The 21551-nt window shown below is 35.1% G+C and overlaps 1 protein-coding gene across 2 annotated transcripts in view; it reads right to left on the reverse strand.

The window, feature by feature from the left end:
• Positions 1-21551, reverse strand: part of LOC129229792 (uncharacterized) — a 116759-nt gene that overhangs the window by 36188 nt on the left and 59020 nt on the right. The window contains exons 3-5 of one of the 2 annotated variants that reach the window (XM_054864166.1): positions 16831-16965; positions 8816-8995; positions 1921-2028 (exon numbers count right to left, since the gene is read on the reverse strand). In XM_054864166.1, the coding sequence (XP_054720141.1) occupies positions 1921-2028; positions 8816-8995; positions 16831-16965 (423 nt within the window). The remainder of the gene's footprint in view (positions 1-1920; positions 2029-8815; positions 8996-16830; positions 16966-21551) is intronic. The other variant, XM_054864168.1, reaches the window with a different exon arrangement.

A 21551-nucleotide genomic window follows, 5' to 3' on the forward strand; every position in this document is an offset into this window, starting at 1 on the left:
AAGATTTTGAGTAGCACGCGTATAGACAGAGTCGTGAAAAAACGATCTTTTATACTGAAATCATCATTTTTGAGACCGTTTAATTAAGTAAGATGATTAGATCGCATGGTTTTCTGACATGAGTCTAAAACTACACCACGTAAAGTATAATTACAGCTCTTGCTCAAAGTTATTGACTAAGGCGTTTTAGATTAATTGACCTTAAAATTTGGTTCTTTTTGTTTCAAATTATCAACTTTGAGACCGCGTATTTAAAAAAGTTGATTAGTTGCCATGGTTTTCTTACCTGGATCTTAAACTACACCGTTCGGACTACAACTACAGCTGTGCCCCAAAGTTGTTGACCCGTCGCGCACAAAACTATTGACCTCTAAACTTTGCCATTTTAAAAAAATCATCGACTTTGAGACCGTTTAACTTCTGAAGTCAAGAGAAACAAAAGCTATTTTATATTTTTCTTAGTTTTATACTGTGGTGAGTAGTTAATCATATATCATAGCCGTGAGTAACCCATCATTCCGAGGGTTACTCACGGCTTTAGCAGATATCCGCGCCCGAACAAGGCAAAAAAAAGAGCAGTTTCAATTGACCTCTGCATTCAAAGTCATGAGTGATCCACCAAATTATTTATGCTAGCATGTATCTAGTATCAAGTAGTATCTACACTAAAAAGAATTGGCTTGGTTTACTCCTTGCTTTTGAAGCAAAGCAATCATATATTTAGCTTTTTTTTTTTTTTTCATTACCTCAAACTTTGACCCCTACTCGAGGGCCAACAAGTCAAATTTGAGAGGAAAGAAACTTCACTTTTTCTTACCACAATACTAGTAAAGTATCCTGAAAGTTTCAGGCAAATTGAAGGTGTCTACTATCAGGCCCCCTTTTACTTTTTCCAGCTTTAAAAAAGAAAAAGAAAGAAAATTGAGATTTTTTCCTTCATTTATTTCTTTTTGTCTTTTGCTTACTTCAGGACAAGGTGCGAGACGTTTTGCACCTCAACAAACAATATTGAGTGAGTTTTTGAGTTGCACACTGCAAACACGCCAGAAGTTGGCACTCTGGTTCCCCGTGAATGTGTATGTTTGTTTTGTTAGGTTTGAGTACAGGGGCGCCAGGGCTGACAAGAAGTAAAAAAGAAATAGAAATGGATGATTTTTAATTCTTTTATTTTTATTTTATTTATTTATGTATGTATTTTTCTCATCACATTTATGAAAATAATTTTTTAATTAAACTATTTTCTTCTGCATATACCGAAATTGAATGTTTACCTATGTGGTTTGTTTGTAAGTTTTCACATACATCATCCCATAATTTGTTAAATTTAACATAGTTGAATATGTACTAGGGACGGCGTAATTTAAAAAAAAAAGGGCTGACCAGAGGTCATGTCAGCTTTGTCGAAAACTAGAGGCTCGGCCACGGATGCCCATATGCATAATTTTAAAGGGGGGCGGGGGTCTCAGATATTTCCCCCATGGTTTAACAGGACATTTTCCCCATAAAAACCGATTTCAGTGCAGATTAGACTTATTAAAGTTTGACAATTTCTTATAAATTTATTCATTGATGGCTAGAGAAGAAATGTTTTCCGCATTTTTGCAAAGAAAAAAGTACTAAAAGCAAGGAGGTTCCAATTTCTAAGGGGGAGAGGGACTTGAGCCTACACTTGCCCCCCCCCCATTTGGGCGCTCTTGGGCTCGGCCGTTCAGGGTGCTCAGTTCGGGAATCAGAGTAGTGCAAATGTGCAAAGCTTAAAATTTTATGGGGGGAGGTGGCCTGCCTTAGTTCTTGGCGGCCTCGCAGGGTGTCGAAAAAGCGTTTGGTCTAAGGCACTTAATCAGGCCCCCTGTGTGGGATGGAAACCCACAACCAACACAAGTTCCGTAAAATTTTAAATAAAAAAAATGTTTAACTTACCGTAGGCATCATGGACTTCCTCTGTGGTAATCTCCGGCCTTGGGGTCCCTTGACCCTGTCTTTGGTGGCGTTGACCAAACATGTCGTACTGGCTCCCTCCGACTCCTCCTGCTCCACAAAAACAAAATCCCCCATCAGAGTCGACTCGGAGAATCACAGAAACAACACAACGCTTGTTGTCAAACGCACGCGTCAATCCAACACACAACAGTCGCTCAGATAAAACGCTCATTATCTCGAATGCTCAGCTGATAAGGGAGTGGACGCACTGCATCATGGGACCACTGGGTCAGGAAGGTTAAATTATTCTAGTGCGTAGATGGCAGAGGCTCGATTTCGGCCACTTCATCGCATAATTTCCATATTAGTTAGTGGCAACAGGTCTTTAAGTATGATTAAATGCAAAGATTAAATGCAGTTTTTTTTTTTTTTTTTTTTCTATCGTCTGCTGCGAGGAAAATTAATGACTTCGAATTGCTACTCTTTAAAATGGAGTTCTAAAATGGGAAGTATGTTCTTCGGAATCGGAATTGATGTTCGAAAACTGGCATTGAGCACGTCTTCAAAAAAAAAAAAAAAAAAAAAAACTAAGTGCATAGTACACGGTAAATATGTAAATGACAATTTGATTTCTTGGAATGTTACGCCAAGGCTGAATAATCGAACTGATACTCGTGAAACAATCTGATCTTCATGGGAAAATACGATTCATTTGAATTTCTGATTCACAGACCTTGAGATTTCCCAAAGTTTATCACAAGTTTATAAATAAAACAACACCACTCTGGATTTTTTTTTTTTTCAATGACCTTATGTTTATTTTTTTAACAATATTTATTTATTTATAATTTTTTTATTTGTTTGTTTCTGATTAATTTTTACTTTAAAAATTCCAGAACAGGATTTTTTTTTTTTTTTTTTTTTTTTCATCATCTGATGTATTTGCAATCCTTCCAAAAAGAAATTTAAGCACAACCCCCCTTTTTTTCTGACGTTGATAAGATCTTTTTCAAATCTAAAGTTTATATTTTGAATGAAATGTGAAATTATTTGAGTTCTTTTGGGTGGCGTAATTGTGCCTTCTGTGACTCCCTGTGTGAGAAAGTATAAGACCATAACAAAACATTGAATCCGCAATAGGTCTGTACAGTCCTGGGTTTCAATGTGGTTCTAAGTAATGTTTGGGGGTGTAAAAATGCCCTGGGTTTTGAGAACTTTAAGACTGGCAAGGATTTTGTTATAAAAATTTTGGGCTAAAATGTTGAACTAAAACTGTCTGGTCTAAATTAAAGGAGAGCGTACGCGTTTTAAATGAAATTTCAATAAATTCCATAAAAATTAAAGACCTATTCGATGGTTGAGAATGTTGTGAAATAGTTCTAAAACAGAAACTAGGTTGTGGTTTTAGTTCTGAAATAGTACCACACTGGACCGTTTCTACCAAGGACGGATACAAGGGATCCTGCATCCGCATATTTTCCAAATTTATGTTCTAAATCGCAGGTGTAGGCTATCTTTGACGACATTAATTAAAGGGATGGAGTTAACATCCGGATATTTTCAAAATGTAATTCTTAATGACACGACTGTAAACATTTTATGTAGTGTCGGGAGAAGAAATGGGTTCTGTGGTTTCTCTCCGGTACTCTTCGAAGCTGAAGTTCCAAAAAGTGCTATTTCAGACGACCTTCAATCATGTAAAGGGAAGGGGCTTTTGAAACATTTCTCGGAACTACTACGAAATCGAAGCAGTAGCGTACCAGTGGGGTCTAGCGCCCCTGGCAAACTTTCGAGATTGCCCCCCCCCCCCCCACCCCGCACCAATTCATAGAAATTCAATAAGATCAATAACATCAGCAATTCATTATGAAACGTTCTTTAACCAAAGACATGTTACATTTTTCGGCTCTGTTCATAACAATGCGTTTTTCCCCAAGGGCATTAATTTTCAAATTGTTGTTTTAAAACACCAGAAGAATATGTGTACAATAAACATAACTTACACATTTACTAAATGAAAGGAAAAAAAAACACGAAAAGAAAATGTAAAATTAAAATATTACGAAGATTCTATTATGATTAGAGAATTAAAATAAGTCAAAAAAGTAAAACCTTACTTCAGGCCCTATTTCAATAAAAGCCATCTCGAAGACAAAAAAAAAAAATGATGTGTATGTCATGGAAGGTGTGGAGCTTGGCGGCATTTTTTTTTTTTTTTTTTTTTTTAACGAAATCCCAAATACAAAGAGATGGAGTGAATTTAGCATCAGGTTTAGAAGGGACAATGGAGTCATTACTACTAGATCTAAGTGTTAATAATATGAAATTAATCACAAGTAAAATGATCACTCAGAAATAGGGGGTTCGGGCGTCCGGGGAAACAATTTTTTTTCGTTGCGCTCCTCCGGAAAAATTTGAATTTAGCGCGTTAAAAACGCAGTTTAAGATAATCTCTGGTGATGTTTGTTATCATATTTGAAAAATTATTTCAAAATATCTTTTCTCATCAAGGGTTAAAATGCCCCCCTTTTCTCAAAAATAGAGATCATCCAGGACGGAATTTTCTACTAAAAAGTCATCAAAGTATCTTTTTAAAAAATCATTGAAGCATTTTGTTAAAAAATCATTGGGATAATTCTGTCAAATTGCTGCCCCTTTTGCGGTTACGCCCCTGTCGAGAGCCACTTCTGCCAACCATTAGGTACGCCTCTGAATCGAAGTTTTAAAATGCAATTTTAGAATCAATCTTTCAACGGAAAAGGATAGGAATAGGTACGGAGACCTCCTTGGATTGGATGATAAATCTTGATATTTTAAAAGCATCAAACAAAAATAATGTAGCGCCCCTCTATCCAACGATGCAAGATACGTAGTAGAAAAAAATCAACCGTCACCTGATGTACCAGTTTCTGTATCCGCCTTATGGTTTCTACCAATTTACAAAATGGTTATCAAAAGAAAGTTTTAATACTCAAAGAGTAAAACTTTAAAAACGAAATTTTTGTGGGTCACGTATGGACTATAGGCTCCTCTCAGGGACAATTTTTCTATGTGTGTTATTTTGCCGGTAAACTACTCAATTATGGTGTAGGGTAGGAATGTTTGTTTCAACATCAGACAAGAGCGCAAACTCTTGAATGTTGAGGATTTCGAGCACTCCCTAAAATGTCACTGGGACATGACCGTCTTAGTTACTCTCCAAACAGTGAAATAATTACAATGACAATGTTTGTTTGAGCACCTTAATTTCAACTTCGAATTTTTCCAAATTTAGCATCTCTTAAATAATGAAATAAAGTTTTCTACAGATCGATAGAAAATTTATCTCTCTATGATTAAACAGTTCCCTTGCATTTTCAACTCATCTTACTCATCTATTTTGAACCAATACACTTTTAAAAAATACAAAGTAGGTTATTATTTATTTAAGTCGATTGTGGGTCAAGGTGGGACGAAGTGAAATGGTTAAATATTTCACACATTTAGCAGAGCAACCTATCGGGCAAGATTTAAACTGGGCTGTTGAACACATTCGATTCCGAGTCACAACTGACTACAACTATATTTATGTCGAGGACTGCATACTAAGTGCCTTGCCTCCATTATTTTTTATACCGATAGATGGCAGCACCATCACCGGATTGAACAGTTAATGAGAATTTAGAACTAGACCAGGAGCTAATAGCTACCTGGTGCTAGTACCCCCAGAGGTATCGTTTCACTTGGAGGACATTGAGACCACGAGCATATTTAACGTCGCCCTCGTCACCAACGGCTGTTCGTGCAACCCGCCTGCAGCGATTGGTGCACACTGCCGAAGGCGGTGTACTTTGAGCGCCTCGCCCCTTCTTGTAGTCTGTGACGATGCAGTAATAAGTAATGTATTAATTTTCTCGGTGACCTTGGAAAGGAAGCACTGCTGAGCGGAAAATAATTGGGAATTTTGAAGCGGAATGAAACGTCCTTGAGAATTGATATTTTAATTATTATCTTCGCTAATTAAAATCGTAAAAAAAAAACGAAACCTGCCTAAACATCCTAAACATGATACTCGAAAAATTACGAATCTTTTAATACCTGGTTCTACAGTATATGCTCTAGGGTTGTTTGGTTTAAACCAAGTGGTTTTTTTTTCTCCAAAAATCCTTTTTTTTTTTTTTTTTTGGAAAAATTTCATTGTTTTTCCCCAAATGTTTTCATAAATTTTGCACATTATTGCAAAGACTAAAATATAATTAATGCAAAGTAATTAGCAAAGCTTTATAGGTAAATAACCTATTTAATGAATTTAGAAACCTATTTTTTAAGGTAATGCAAGTTTACTAAATAGTTTTTATTTTGATTTTTTCTTTGTTTAAATCTACGCAGTTTTCATATGAGGTACATAAATATACAAGGCAGATCAACTAAGGTTTTCTAAAATTACATGGAAAAAAAAAATTCCAAGTCGCTCTTTTATAATTTTTTATATTATTATTTTTGAGTCTTTTGCATTTCAAAACTGTCCAAAAAGCATATTTTAACCAAAACTTATACTAACTAATTTGCTTGATTACTTAAGATTTATTGAGATAGATTGCGTACCATTGAAGCGATGCATAAAGTAAAAATACCTTAACAACAGAATATTTAAATGACAATTAAAGAGAAAAAAAAATAAAGAAAGAAGTCCAAGAGCACTTAGAGTAGGCATAAAATTGCACTTATACCTTCACACTTTTTGCACCCCCGATAGACGATGCAGTCAGAGCAAGAAACGAAAATAACTAAAATTGTGATAACAGAAAATATCCATATAACTTTGTGCTCTTACAAAAAAAAAAGAAAATTAATTTGAATTCTGAAATTTTGAATTTAAATTATGTTTTTCGCAATCACGAACTGAGACAGGACCCTACTCATTGGAGTTATTGTTTCTAGAAACGGCTCCTGACCCACTCCACACAAGCCTGCCTCTCCTCCTGGGCGGTTACATGTGCATAGTTGTGTGTGTGCGTAGAACTGTGTGTATGCACATAGGCGTGTGTGAGTGTATGTGTGTATGTGTGTGAAGTATGTGTAGGACATGGACGCCTCCGACCAGGAGAAGCGGATAGCTCAAAACCGAAGCAGCCGCGCCGCGCCACCAGCAGAGGACGGTGGGCGGTGGTGCTGCAGAGGCTTCTGATTCAAGTTGAAAAAGGCACGGACACCAAAAACGGTCAAATGAGAACAATAAGCAATCGTGATTGCTCAAAAAAAATTAATGCCAAATTTTCACCTTTCCAAGATTTCAATAAAATAAAAGAAGTCTCATGTATGATTGTTGGAATAATCAATAAACATTCATTTTTATGAAAGTCTTCGTTATTAAAAGAGTATTTTCATTTAAGTTTTTTTTTCTTTTTTTGATAAAAAAAATGTATTCCTAGATGCATTAAATCACTAGAAATAATGTCTACAGTGGAAAACATAATGATTTTCGTATTACATACTTGTCCTGTTTCTATAATTGTTGTCGCAGATACATTAGGTAAATAAATTACATTATTTGTAACTTTTTTTTTAAATCTTTAAACAAAATATGCGTTGATGTTTTGATTTTTAAAGTTATATTATGTACATCAGACTTATGATTTATTTGTATATACTGCAAAATATTTTCCATGCTTAAGAATGCGTGATTTTAAATTTATACTTTTATTTTTTTGCTTATTAGTAGATAGCTATGATTATGAGGAAATTAATTTGCAAGAATTTATTCTTGGTTATTTGTAGTTAATAATGTCTGAACAGTGAATCTTGGTATAAATAATTTTTGATTAATGACCAAGACCCATTTACTTACTGTTAAAGATTTCCAAACAATTTTCTCCTATAGAAATATGAGGAAATGAAATTACAAGATTTTACTCTTAATTATTTAATTAATTTCAAAGAAATTACGTAAAAATATGAATATTAAACATTCCTTAACAATTAATTTATAAAATCTTATGATTTTCCTAAAATAAAATTGTTTTTCTTACAAATAGTTAAAAAAAACCAAATAAACACAGTTTAAACCAAAAAAAAACGTTTTTTTTAACCGGTTTTTATACCAACCCTGATATTTTCTGGAGTTGTTGAGAAGTTCGAGGAACATGCACCCAAGAAATGGCCACACGTATATGATGGGGATGTATGTCATTCTTTCTTCTCGAGAATGATAGCGATCAGAGGTTTGAACCAGGTATCGTAAGCTTTGTAATTTGTCGGGAATCATGTTGAGGTAGTTGTTTTTTTTTTTTTTATCTATGTACAACTTTAATTTGGGAAGATATTTATTTCAAACGTTCTTTTCTTCCCTCCTTTCTTTGTCTGAAATCTTGTATCTGCTACTGACAAGTTGACAATAACTTCCTCTCTCTCTCGTTGCTGAAAATGCAAGTGACCCGGTAATCGGAAGGTAAAAAAATCGACCTTAAAATGATACGAACGAAAGTGGGTTAAGTTAGAGGCGCAGCGTACTAAAAATTTAAAGTCCAGCTCTTTAATTAATGTACCACCGCAGGCAGCAAATAGAGGCTTAGCTCCCGAAGCACACCGCCGAAGGCGGATTGCACCAGCCACCGTTGCCGGTGAGGTTGAGGCACCCACCGAAGGTAGCTCGTATAAACTATAAGTTTTATAAGATAAATTATACTGTGAAGCTATTAATTCATCGTTAAAAATAAGTGTTGCTCGCCGTCCGATGGCTGTTCTAGAGAGTGCTGTTAGGTGCAAAAAAGGTTGAGGACCCCTGGTCTATGGGATGAGCCCAAGATACCTTGTATCACTGTAGTTACGGAGGATATTTTTACGTGTTTCACTACAATTCAAGAAATGTGTAATGTTGAGTCTGGTGGCTTTTAGATATTATAGTGCACCAGCTCACCTGTGAGGAGTTACTTAGGTCTGGTGACTTTCCCTCTACGAGGGGGCGCTGGTGTTGTTGCTGATGTTGCTTCCTCGCGGGCTTCCGACGGTTTAGCCTCGCTTCTGCTATGGCTCCTTGAATAGCCTCGATCCAGTGTCGAAGCTCGTCTACAGATTCCGTAGCGAACTGATGCCTGTTCTGAAACAAAGTATTTGGGGGGACAAATCATTAACTGAGTAACGTTAAATTCTTTATTTTAACAGAAGGCGATTTTAGACTTTGAAAAGTTCTAATCAGTAAACACTAACAGGGTAATGATGAAAATAGTTGAAATACGCCGCAACTGACAAAGCATACGAACATATTGTTTTTTGACCCAAAAATTATTTGCTCTCGCGCCTGCTATCCAGATATAAGGTGTAAAAGTCTGCCGAAATTTTAAGAAAAGCGCCAAAATTAAAGGGTTGGCGAGAAATTGAAACTACCACGCGATTTCCCTGTCTGCATGTAATGGGACATCCATCTGCAAAGCACGTGATAACTGTTTGCCATCTTTGGCTAAACCACTGTAACTCGCTAACTTCGCAACTTATCTTAAAATTTCGGCAGACGTAAGACCTCATATTTCGACTACAGGGACTAGAGAACAAATATTTTATGCATTCAGAAACACGTTTTGCTGTGTTCTTTTAAATGCTCCTGATTTAAATTGTTTTCATTATTACACTGTATGTAATAATAGAGGTTAATAGAGGTTCACGTGGAAAATCGGGAAAAGCAAAAAATAAATAAAGCTCGACAGTGAAAGGTTTTAGTGACAAAAAAAAAATTTTTGTTAGAAAAAGAATTTCCAAGTTCTATCAGTCAAAATCAGCATGATTTTTTAAAATGAGGTTTTAAGTCGTTTTTTCCTATAAATAAATTCAACTTCCTTTGCGTGAAGTCGATGGATCTTGTCAGAAGTTTATTCAATTTCTTGGTTTAATTACTGTACAATAAAAAATGAAAAAAGATTGAAAAATCTTTGTGCTACAGTATGATTAAAGTGAAAAACCAACGTAAATAAAACACAAGTTATCAAGAAGGCACAGCAGAGAGATGTTCTCTCGCGACTTTTGGTTGTGTGTTAAACTTTTCGCGTTGATGAAGAGGCTACATGCATTGTAACCTTGAAATAGTTGTTTGCTATGTCTTCTTGATAATTTGTGCTTTATTTACGTTGGTTTTTCACTTTAATCATACTGTATAATAGCTCCTCACAGAATACATAAAGTACTGTAAATATTTTTCATTTTCCCTTTATTTTTATCAACAAATGAGAGTTAATTTTTGCTAAACATACGTAATTGAAAAATGTAATTATACATTGAAGTGTTACGTACTGTAATGTATGCCAGGTACATACACTCACTGACCAATGAATAAGAAACTCAAGGTCAATATTTCATCGGATCACCTTTTGCACAGATAACTGCTCTGATTCGTTTGGACATCAAGTCTACAAGCTTCTGGAGTGCATTTATACCAAGAGAATACTATGCATTGGCTATGCAGCTTTTTAGATCTTGTAAATTACAGTAAACTCCCGATTATCTGCGGGGCGGATTATCCGCGAGTCAATCGACATCGCGGATGATCAATATTTTTATTGGACCACCTTTTTCACGGATAACTACTCTGATTCGTTTAGGTGTCGAGTCTACAAGCTTCTGGAGTGAATTTATACCAAGAGAATATAATGCATTAGCTATGCAGATTTTTAGATCTTGTAAATTGCAGTAAACTCCCGATTATCTGCGGGGCGGATTATCCGCGAGTCAATCGACATTGCGGATGATCAATATTTTTATTGGACCACCTTTTGCACGGATAACTACTCTGATTCGTTTGGGTGTCCAGTCTACAAGCTTCTGAAGTGCATTTATACCAAGAGAATACAATGCATTGGCTATGCAGATTTCGAGATCTTGTAAATTACAGTAAACTCCCGATTATCTGCGGGGCGGATTATCCGCGAGTCGATCGACAAACAGTAACATGTATTTTCGTAGCAAGAAGATAATAACACGATAGCTATAGTATTTTTGCTAAACAATAGTGCATTTTAACTCAGTTGTTTCTGTTTCATTTATTTTATTATTATTTTTTTAAATTAATTAATTAATTCATTTATTTTTATAATAATATTTTTTTGAGCAATCACGATTACTTATTGTTCTCACTAGACTGTTATGATGTCCTATGATTTTATTTTCACCCCGCCTCCCTCTGCAGCACCACCGTCGGCCGGTCGCCTCACGATGCTGCTCCTCTAGCGAAAAACGTCTCCAGGTTGCGTCACTTGCCTACAGACACACGCATACATACACACACACACACATACACACGCGCATACATACAGACACCTACACATACACACACAAACACATACACCTACACATACACACAACTACCCACACATACACATACCCTCCACACAAACACACAACTACCCACACACACATACACCACATACACCTACACACACAAACACATACACCACATACACCTACACACACAAACACATACACACACGCATACATACAGACAACTACACATACAAACACATACATACAGACAACTACACATACACACACACCTACACATACACGCAACTACCCACACATACATATGCCCCCCACACACACAAACACACACGCCAACATTCACACACAGTCGTGATTGCGGAAAACATAATTTGAATTCAAGATGTCAAAGTCCAAATTAATTTCTTTTTTTTTTTTTTTTTTGCTTTCTTCATCGTACATACAGTGGCTCCCAAAAGTCTTCGTACACCTATGACTTTCAACGAAATTGGCCCGAAATCATTGGCTAGAATTAATATTTCGGAATAGGTATTTAATTATAAGATCTCTGATCAATTTTTCACAAAACTGCATGAAAAGTTTTTAAAAAATATTAAAACTTAATTTTTTTAAAAATCAAAAACCGAAAAGTGCTGGAAATTTTATCTCACAAAAGTCTTCGTACACTTTATAAAATGTCTACTATATATTATTGAATAATCTAACTTTTGATTAAGTTATTAATTAGTAGAATATCATACAATATTCATAACACCTTTTAAACGCTTGGGAATAGATTTCATTCTTTTTTCTTTCTTTTTTTGCGTAATTTCTGAGTAAGTGTTCAACCACACTTCGAATCTTACTGTTTCTAGCTCTATTTTCATTTCAAAGCCGCACTTTCGTAATCTAGCCTACAGATATCTCTAAATACGTTACATTAAGTCCAAATCTGGAGATTGAAGGGGTATTTTCTAAACTTTAGTACAGTTTTTAAGGCACTAGGGGCAAAAGTTGAAAACCGTGTGCTTCTTATCGTTATCTTGATAAAAAAACAAAGTTGTTTCCAATAACCAAATTTTTCGCTAAGACTTTAAAATTGGTTTTTAAAATATTAAAAGGAACAACATGATTCATTATTTCATCAAAAAATTACAAACTACCAAGTCCTGATGCTGATATGCACCCTCACACTAAAACACCTTCACCGTCCTAATTAACTGATCCAACTAAGTTCTTAAGATTAAGTTCCTAATTTTTTCTTCTACTTACAGTTATACAACAATTTAACCAAAATTGTTGAATTAATTTTTATCTGTAAGTAAGACATTATTCTAAACTGTTTTTAGCTTATTTATCATTGATTTTGGGACGAAAAGCTTAAGCTTTCTGTTTTTCGCACGACCAAGAAAATTTCTGCGGAAAGAGGTCCCATTTAATCCAGCTAATCAAAGAACTTGGCGAACAATTTTAGGTGAAAATTAAATGTAAAATGTTTCATTTAACTCTGCAGAAACTTTTACAGTACTCAAATGTGTATTTTTCATAATTTTTTTTTAACTTTATATCTACGATCACGTTTTTTGAACTTTGCCGGTTGACATTTTCTTACCTTGTTTTCGGTCCGATTCCTTTCTTTAAAGCATTTTATCAAGCACTTTACTACACAAACAAATAAATTAACTAATTTAGAGACATTTCAAACCAATTTACCCCTACTGTGGGAAAAAAATTCAAATTTTGAATGACTTTTGCGGTTTTTTTTACGAATGCCAGCCATTTTACAGTAATAAGCAATATATTAAGGAATAAATAAACAAAAAATTAAATCCAAATAACTTATAAGGGTCAACACAATGCAAAAATATTAATAAAACGGCATACGATAATTTTAATTATGAATTTATTCGAAAAGATTTGAGTGTACGATGACTTTTGTGGCCTGTTATTTCTCTGTTTCTTCGTTTTCTGACCCATTTCAAAAAGAAGATCCGTCAATATTTTGAAAAAAATCAATGGGTCATATTTAGAATGACATAGGAATGATGTGAAAAAATTTTGGACTTTATATTCGAATTCAGTTTTGAGTTATTTTGGTTTTACTAAAAAATTTCAAAGCGTACGAACACTTTTGGGAGCCACTGTACTTGTTCTTTATTGATTTTGAGTTCTTTTAGGCAAAAATACAAAATATTTTTACTCTACACTGAAAAACTTTCGCATTGGCATCCTAATAACGGGAAAAAATAATTTAAAATGGCATACATACTATAGTGGTGGTAAGAAAAATTGCATCACCCGTGCCGCGAAGGATTGGGAATATCATCTCGACTGCATTCAACACACAGTCAAGCATTCCGTATCCCAGATGATTTGGGGATGTATTTCTGATCAAGGAGTTGGTGGGCTTCACTTTGTGCAAGGAGCAGTAAATGCTTAGTTGTATTTTGGCATTTTGGAGGAGAAATTGCTTCCTATTATCCGGGATCATTTTAATTCAGTTCCAAACGTCATTTTCCAGGATGATTCTGCTCCGTGCCATAGGGCAAAACTGGTAAGTAACAATTTAAAAACCTTTATCCTGCCATTAGACTTAAATTCACATAGGTTGAGAAATTTTTTTTCTCTAAACTCACACGCAGGTTCAGAAATGGAAAAATGAGAATGGGGTCAGTAGTTTGCCTTGGCCCGGAAACAGCCCCGATCTACATAAACAATGGGGTCGTTTCCAAAATTTTAAAAGTATTTTTTTCTGAAAGAGCATGCTTAAAAACATAGGATCTGACCATTTTTTAAATAATATATCTAAGTTGAATATTTTTAAAAAAATATTTAAATCTCTGCGCTTTTATTGTTTACACTTCTGTCGTGTGACATCACAAAGGATGAAATGCCATTTAATGTTGCCATTCACAGAACAAAATATTTAATTCGCATCTTTACTCACGTGTGTTGTTAACGATATGGTTGATAGCAAGCGTTAGAGCCGCTATATAGACAGGCCGACGCATCAGCTTAAGTTTAGCTATTTTGGATCGGATTTCTCATTGTTGCACTGCTAGGGTTATCACAGCAAAGTTTTGGATTCCGCCAAATTTGCTGAAAATAACACTTTATTTAATAAATAATTCACGTGCCGCTAATGATTGCTCGCAGTGAGAAATCACCAAATGCGATAATTTGGCAGAAAAAGACAACCTCTCAAACACGCGCTCCGATCCAAAATGGCTGAACTTAAGCTGATGCGTCGGCTCGTATATATAGGGGCCTTAGCAAGCGTAAAGCGCAATTTTAATTCGCTGCTCGATTATCATAACGTGGAACCATGGAAGAAAGATGCGCCAAAATGAATCATTTGTGACGTCATAAAGACCACGCCTTGTTTGAAAAATCGGACATTTAAAAAAATTAATTTAAAAAAAACTGTTGGGAAAATAAAAGTATTTTCTGGGTCCATGTAATTTTTTTTTTTTTTTTTTGCTCATTCTATCCATTTCAATGACTGAAAGTAGTACTTTTGACTGAAGGCAACCACCCCATTATCGGATTCCTGCTGTTAAATGTTTATTTCATAAGTTTTGCAGAATTTCACATACATTCATCGTTAATCGGTCGACCAAAAACTTCTCACATAATCCCATTGTTGAGAAAGTGCGAGGATGATGCAATTTTTTTTACCAGCACTGTATTTCCCAAATTCTCTTGTTTATTTTCAAAAATTCAAACAATTTGAAAATCTGAACTACTCGTGGTTTCCATTCAAGGCCGTGGCGTCGGAGTTGGGCTGATTTTGGGATAAAGGCGTCGGAGTCGGTCATTTTCCTCAGACTCCGCATCCCCTGGTTCTAACCATTTCCGATTTTTGACGTTGTAGGGGAACGGCACCAATAACAGACAAGTGTCCAGTAACAGAGAGTCATGAGTTTGGATTTAAATAATAAGAATTTCAGGCGGGTAAAACTGATGTTGCTCTGACCCATGAATACGGTGCAAACATCTAGTGTTTATTATCAGAGGGATTTTCATGAGCCCGTTGGTATTACAAGAAAGTGGTGGACTGTTATGAAAAGCTACCACATGGTCAGCTGGTATTTCATGTTCATTTGAATATCGTAATTCTTTTGTTCGAAGAATAGAGAACTTTTGTACATTTCGAAGGGAAAATAGGAATCTTGTCTGTTACGCATCCCTTCCTCATCCTGTCTGTTACTGGGTATCATCAGATTTTTTGGTATCTGTTACTGGGGGTCGGACCTTTTTTCGAAATTGAGCAGATAAAAATAGAATCAAGGGCGCCCATATAGGAGGGCAATTGGGGGTTCAAGCCTCCCCCCCCCATTAGAAATTAAAACTTCCTTGCTTTGAGTACTTTTTTCTTTGCGAAAATGTAAAAACATTTCTTCTCCAACCGTTAATGAATAATTTATTAAAAATGTCAAACTTTAATAACTCTAATCTGCAATGAAATCGGTTTCTATGGAGAAAATATCCTCCTAAACCATGCGAAAAATATCTGAGCCCCTCCCTCCCTTAAAATTTTGCATATGGGCGCCATGAATAAAATTAACTATTTCAGAGGATCCAGAGCAGCCAAACGTTAGATGAGATGTAGTTGCATGAGGGAACAATAGTTTTAAAACTCTAAATCATAGACTAATAATAAGAATAGACCGAGCTATGGCAACCCCTTTTGCTGCTCATAAATCAAACCATGTGACTGTTGGATGTCCTAGCAACAGCGGGCGTTGATCGTAGCAAACGATCAACGCCCGCGAGAAATAAAATAAATAGAATTGATGAAACACGAAAGAATAATCTTTTATGGAGTCCGATTTGTAAATTTGTTATTCTAAGTTGTAAATAGTTTGTTAATATAGTGAGTTTTTCGTTTAGATAATATTGTTCATTTTCTTTATTCAATTTCAATAACTCTCTAAGCAATTAAAGATGCAAGCACCCAAAAAGGATCGACAAACGGCATGATTTTTACCTACAATTTCAATTTAAGATACCGATTAGTACATTTTTGCGTTAACGCAAAACGTTTACGCCACTACATTCACGCCAACGCTGACGTAGCAGTTGCAAATGAAATAAAAGTAACTGAAAACTGTGATCAAAAATTAATTACTAATGTCAAAATAATTCATAACAAAAAGAAAAACAGTTCAATCTCTGCAGTTGGAAAAAAAATTATAATGAAAATACATTACGTCTTAAAATACATGTCGAGTGCCAAACTATAGATAATGTTGCCATCTAGCAACCATGTTGCCAAAGTTTTCGCCAAGCCTCCCACCAGTCACATGATGTATCCAGGAACCAATTTTTTCATCAGCAAGTCTGGGAAAGCTCGATCTACTCTTATTATTAGTATATGGTCTAAATACATTAAATGGCTTAGAAAATTGAGTTAACCTGAGAGTAATGCCTTAAGCATATCTGTGACTGGCGCCGTTACCCTACTATAGTTTTTTGCAGCATCTTTAAAGTGGAGAAGATTTTCCACTTTACAGCCACCTCAGAAGTTTTATTATGACAGCTATATGTTGGAATTATTTATGTGACACTCTGTACAATTCTTCACTTTGACTCTATGATTTTTAAAAGGCAGTTTTTGAAAGAGAACAAAGAAAATGTCAAGCATATGTAGATGAAGCATCGCTACTGAACTGTTAAGAAACTTACGTCAAAGAAACCTCTAACTGAAGTTCCAATCAGGAAGACATGTGGGTTTTTCTTGTCCTTTACGCTGTTCTCTTCACAGACGTCGTAATAATCCAAATTGATGACGCCGCACGTCTTTTCGTAGCCCTTGCAGTGCTGCAATAAAAACAGGACTTGTGTAAGTGATTGATTGACTGAATAAGGGTCATTCTCTATGCCATATCAACGAGTCTCTGAAATCGACCCATCGTCGATTTCTACAAAGTTTACAGGCTTGAGTCTACCTACGTGATGATCTAAACAAATATTTTTTGAGCAATCACGATTGCTTATTGTTATCACTTGACTCTTTTGATGTGCTATCATTTCATTTTCCCGCCAGCACCCTCTGCAGCATCACCGTCGACCAGCTCCTCACGATGCTGTTCCTATGGCGAAAGCCGTCTCCAGGTTGCATCCATATGCTACACACAGGCGCACACACAAATACATACACCTACACACTCATACACAAACACATACACACACAAACACATACACACACAAACACATACACACACTCAAACACACGCATACATACTAACACCTACACATACATACAGACACCTACACACAGACCTACACACAACTACCCAAACACTCATCACACTCATGCCTTCACACAGCTACCCACACACTCATGCCTGCACACAGAAACAAGCACATATGCATACACACATATACACATTCCCCACCACACACAAACACTCATACACACAACTACCCACACACTCATGCCTGCACACAGACACAAACACACATACACATACTTCTACACACAAACACACATACCCCCCGCTCACACATAAACACAAATGCCAACATACACACACACACTCGTGATTGCGAAAAACATAATTTGAATTCAAGAGGTCAAAATTCAAATTATTTTTTTTAAAGATTTTTTGACCATCAGTTTTTGTGTGAGACTCCCCAAAATGCTCGAAAAGTGGCAAAAAGGGACACTTTGGTAATTACAAAAATTCCTTTTTCTCAGTTTCTATAGGAGCTAGAGTGTCGTACTAGGCGTCATTTTAAAGCTCTTTAAAAAGGGCTTTCAGATGATATATCACTTGGCAAAGCTACATGACATTTTTTCAAGGTCATGCAAATCATTATATGACCTTGAATATTTTAAAAAGTATATTTTTTAAAACTCTGAGAAATATATATAATTTTTACTTACTAATGTGGTCTACACGCGGTAAAAATTTCAGCATGGGACAGCAATGGGATAGTACACAAAATTATTAATTTTCAATTTACAACCGCACTTTGGGAAAATTGCATTATTCTGCGGAAATGAAATATTTCATAAGTAATTTTCAGTATTATCACCACATTGGTAAGCAAAAAAAAAAAAAAATATATATATATATATATATATTTATTTCACATTTTAAAAAACCTACTTTTTTAATTATTCAAGGTCGAATGATGATGTGCATGACCTTGAAATAATTATGTCACATAACCTTGTCGAGTGACATATCATGTAAAAGCCTATTAAAAGAGCTTTAAAATGACCTCACGCGAAAAATTCCACCCTTTCCAACGATATATAATATTAATATGTGCAAATAATTTTCACCCCTTTAATAGGCAATTTACGCGAAATTTGAGCTTAAAAAATTAATAACAAAAATACTAATTCGAAATTTAAAAAACAAAACCCCAGGTGAAACCACCTCGAAGATATTTTGTACAAATTTTCAAGGCTGTGGGTGCTATGTCTCCTGGACACAGGCCCGCCACAGATTTCCTTTCAGAATTTCTTTGACCTCACTTTTCTTTACTAATAATAAAGCTCAAAGTCTCTCTGTCTGGATGTCTGTAGGTTGTCTGTGACGCGCATAGCGCCTAGACCGATTTTCATGAAATTTGGCACAAAGTTAGTTTCTTGCATGAGGGTATGCACTTCGAAGCGATTTTTCAAAAATTTGATTTTGTTCTTTTTCTATTTCAATTTTAAGAACATTTCTCGAAGCAAAATTATCATAAGATGGACAAGTAAATTACGAAGTTATCATGACGTGGAATGGGAGAGCGAATGAACATAGCCAATTGGCGAGAAATTCGTCATCCATTATTTGTAAATATACAGGCGAATCGAATGACCTTTTAATTTTCAACTACGGGCAAAGCCGTGCGGGTACCACTATCGATAGGTTATTGTGTCGCAACATGTCTTTCATAATACTATCTTCGTTTCTTGAATTTAATAAGCTAATGAGTAGTCAGTTTCAAAATCTGTTGCATTGCATTCTGTGTCGAAATTGGATTTCAGTATTACGAAATGCAAAACTTTTTCGTTTTTGTGAATTCTAAAGGAAATAATGTAAACCACGTTGTGACATTGCTGTTTTGAAACTAGGACGTCACTTGAAACACATATTTTCCGGAACCGACTTCTGAAATCAATTTTTTCAGTAACCCCCTCTCCCCCCCCCCACTTCAATCAACAGAAATTGATTTGTAAAAAAAAAAAAATCCAATACATTTGTTTAACCGAATTGGTCTTTTCAAAAGAAAGTTATGGATTGAAAATCAAATTTTCGTGCAAATTTGCAGGGATTGCCTAAGTCGTTCACTAATTAAACTGACATAAATTAATAAATGCAATATTTGAAGCATTTTTGATTCTAGATTTGAGTTTGTGTAATTGATGTGAACATAAAATAATTCGTTCAAAATGTGCTAAAACAAGTGGAATCAATTTTCATTCTGATTCCGAAAAACTCTAAAAGAGCATAGACGCCGGCAGAATCATATGCAAATTGGAGTACACGCATGTAAATCAGTAAAAAATCTTTTTATTATTTTATTTATATATTTTTTAATTTCGTCATTTTTTAAATTTCAATTTTTTTTGTTATAATATTTATATTGCTAAATTTATTGTTTGTTCATATTTAATTATTTATTTATAGATTTAAAATATTTATTAAAATTTTTAAAATTTTTATTAAAATTTTTAAAATATTTATTAAAATTTTTAAAATATTTATTAAATTTTTTTATATATTTATTAAAATTTTTAAAATTATTTATTTATTCATTCATTTATTAAAAATTTAGTTTTAGCTACTCAGTTGATCCTGTTCAAAATAATTAAATTTTATTTTTGAAACTCAAAGGTGGAAGTTGTACCCCCTTAACAGTGCTCACGGGCATGAACATGATAAAAATTATTTTCATGATGTATTTGTAGCTTGACCTGTTTTGGTTGAAAAAGCCAGGGGATGAAAGGCCCTTAACTGCTGGTGCCCATGGAAACGAGAACTACTCATTAAACTTGTTTTTCCAGTTCATTAAAAGAACAGGGATAAATCCTGGTTTTAATAGAATAGCTCAGGGAATAAACGCGAATCTCAAGCGCGCCAGTTCCAAAATAGAATGCTCAATTCTGGCAGCTTCGCTCTTCACAACTTCTTTATTGCATTAAAAGTGTCGCAGAAATCTCTATTTTTAGAAGCAATTTTATCATCCCTCTCTTTACCAAAAATCATCCCCGCCGCTCTCGTGTTTATTTAAAAGAAGGGCTTTCTACGATGGTGAAATTCTGACGGCTTTGTCGGTGAAGAAATTCAGCCATGACACTAAGGTTTTGATCATCGTTCATGCAGGGGCGGATCTATTTGCTGTAAAATAGGAATTCTGAATATTAGCCACTGGTTACCAGGATCGCGAAAAAATAGCCACTTTTGAACATTGGTAGCCATTTTTTTTTTTTTTTAAGTACATTCAGAGCAAAAAATTTAACTTTTAGAGAGTGTACTCTGAATCACGTTGCTAAGGTGGAGTCGACTGTAGCATGGTACACGATATAATTTTTAGCAAATTTAAAAACATAATAATCCCCAACTTTTGCGACAAAACTTGATTTTTTGGTTGCCATTATCAATGAAATGGTCACCAGTTGACGACTGGCGACCGCTAATATATGGCTTTGCGGATCCAGCTTCTGGTTTTGTAGGGGGTTACTATCGGAAAGGGAGGGGTCAACGAGCAATTTTGTCCTCAAATGTGGGGTCTGGGGCGATTGTTTTTTTTTTTTTTTTTTTTGAAATACAGATCCCGAAAATACAGCTTTAGGCAATATTGGGACGCTTTAAGGGGAAGGGATGAGTCATAACCCCCGGACTTCCATTTATATGTACAATAAGGCTAGTTATTGCAATAAAATGTATTTGTGTTGGCCGAATTATCTAACTTTCTCCTATGCAGTTTCTTATTTCATTCTCTTGAATTTAGCGCAAGGCCGGCCGAGCCGCCACAAACAGACTTTCGCTATGGGGTCGTTTTTTAAGCTAGTTTTTTTTTCTCTCTCAAAGAGTATGCTTAAAAACATAGGATTTGACCATTTTTAAAATAATTTTTTAAAATTATTTTAATCGGTGCGCAGATTCAATTTCATTTTTTTCGCATCTGCACAAGACATCACAAATGATGATGCCATTAACGCAAAGCGCAATATTTAATTTGATTCTTGATTATCATATCGTGGAAACGCGGTAGACAGCAAGCATAAGCATTCAGCGTGGAATAGCGCGCCTGAGTTCATCACTTGTGACGTCATAAAGACCACAACTTGTTTAAAAAATCGGACATTCAAAAAAAAATTAAAAATCAAACGTTGGAAAAATAAAACTTTTTCCTCGCTCCGTGTTATTATTATTTTTTTGCTTATTCTATCAACTTCA

This window comes from Uloborus diversus, chromosome 9 (assembly GCF_026930045.1).
Source record: "Uloborus diversus isolate 005 chromosome 9, Udiv.v.3.1, whole genome shotgun sequence".
In the NCBI taxonomy this organism is placed as follows: Eukaryota; Metazoa; Arthropoda; class Arachnida; order Araneae; family Uloboridae; genus Uloborus; species Uloborus diversus.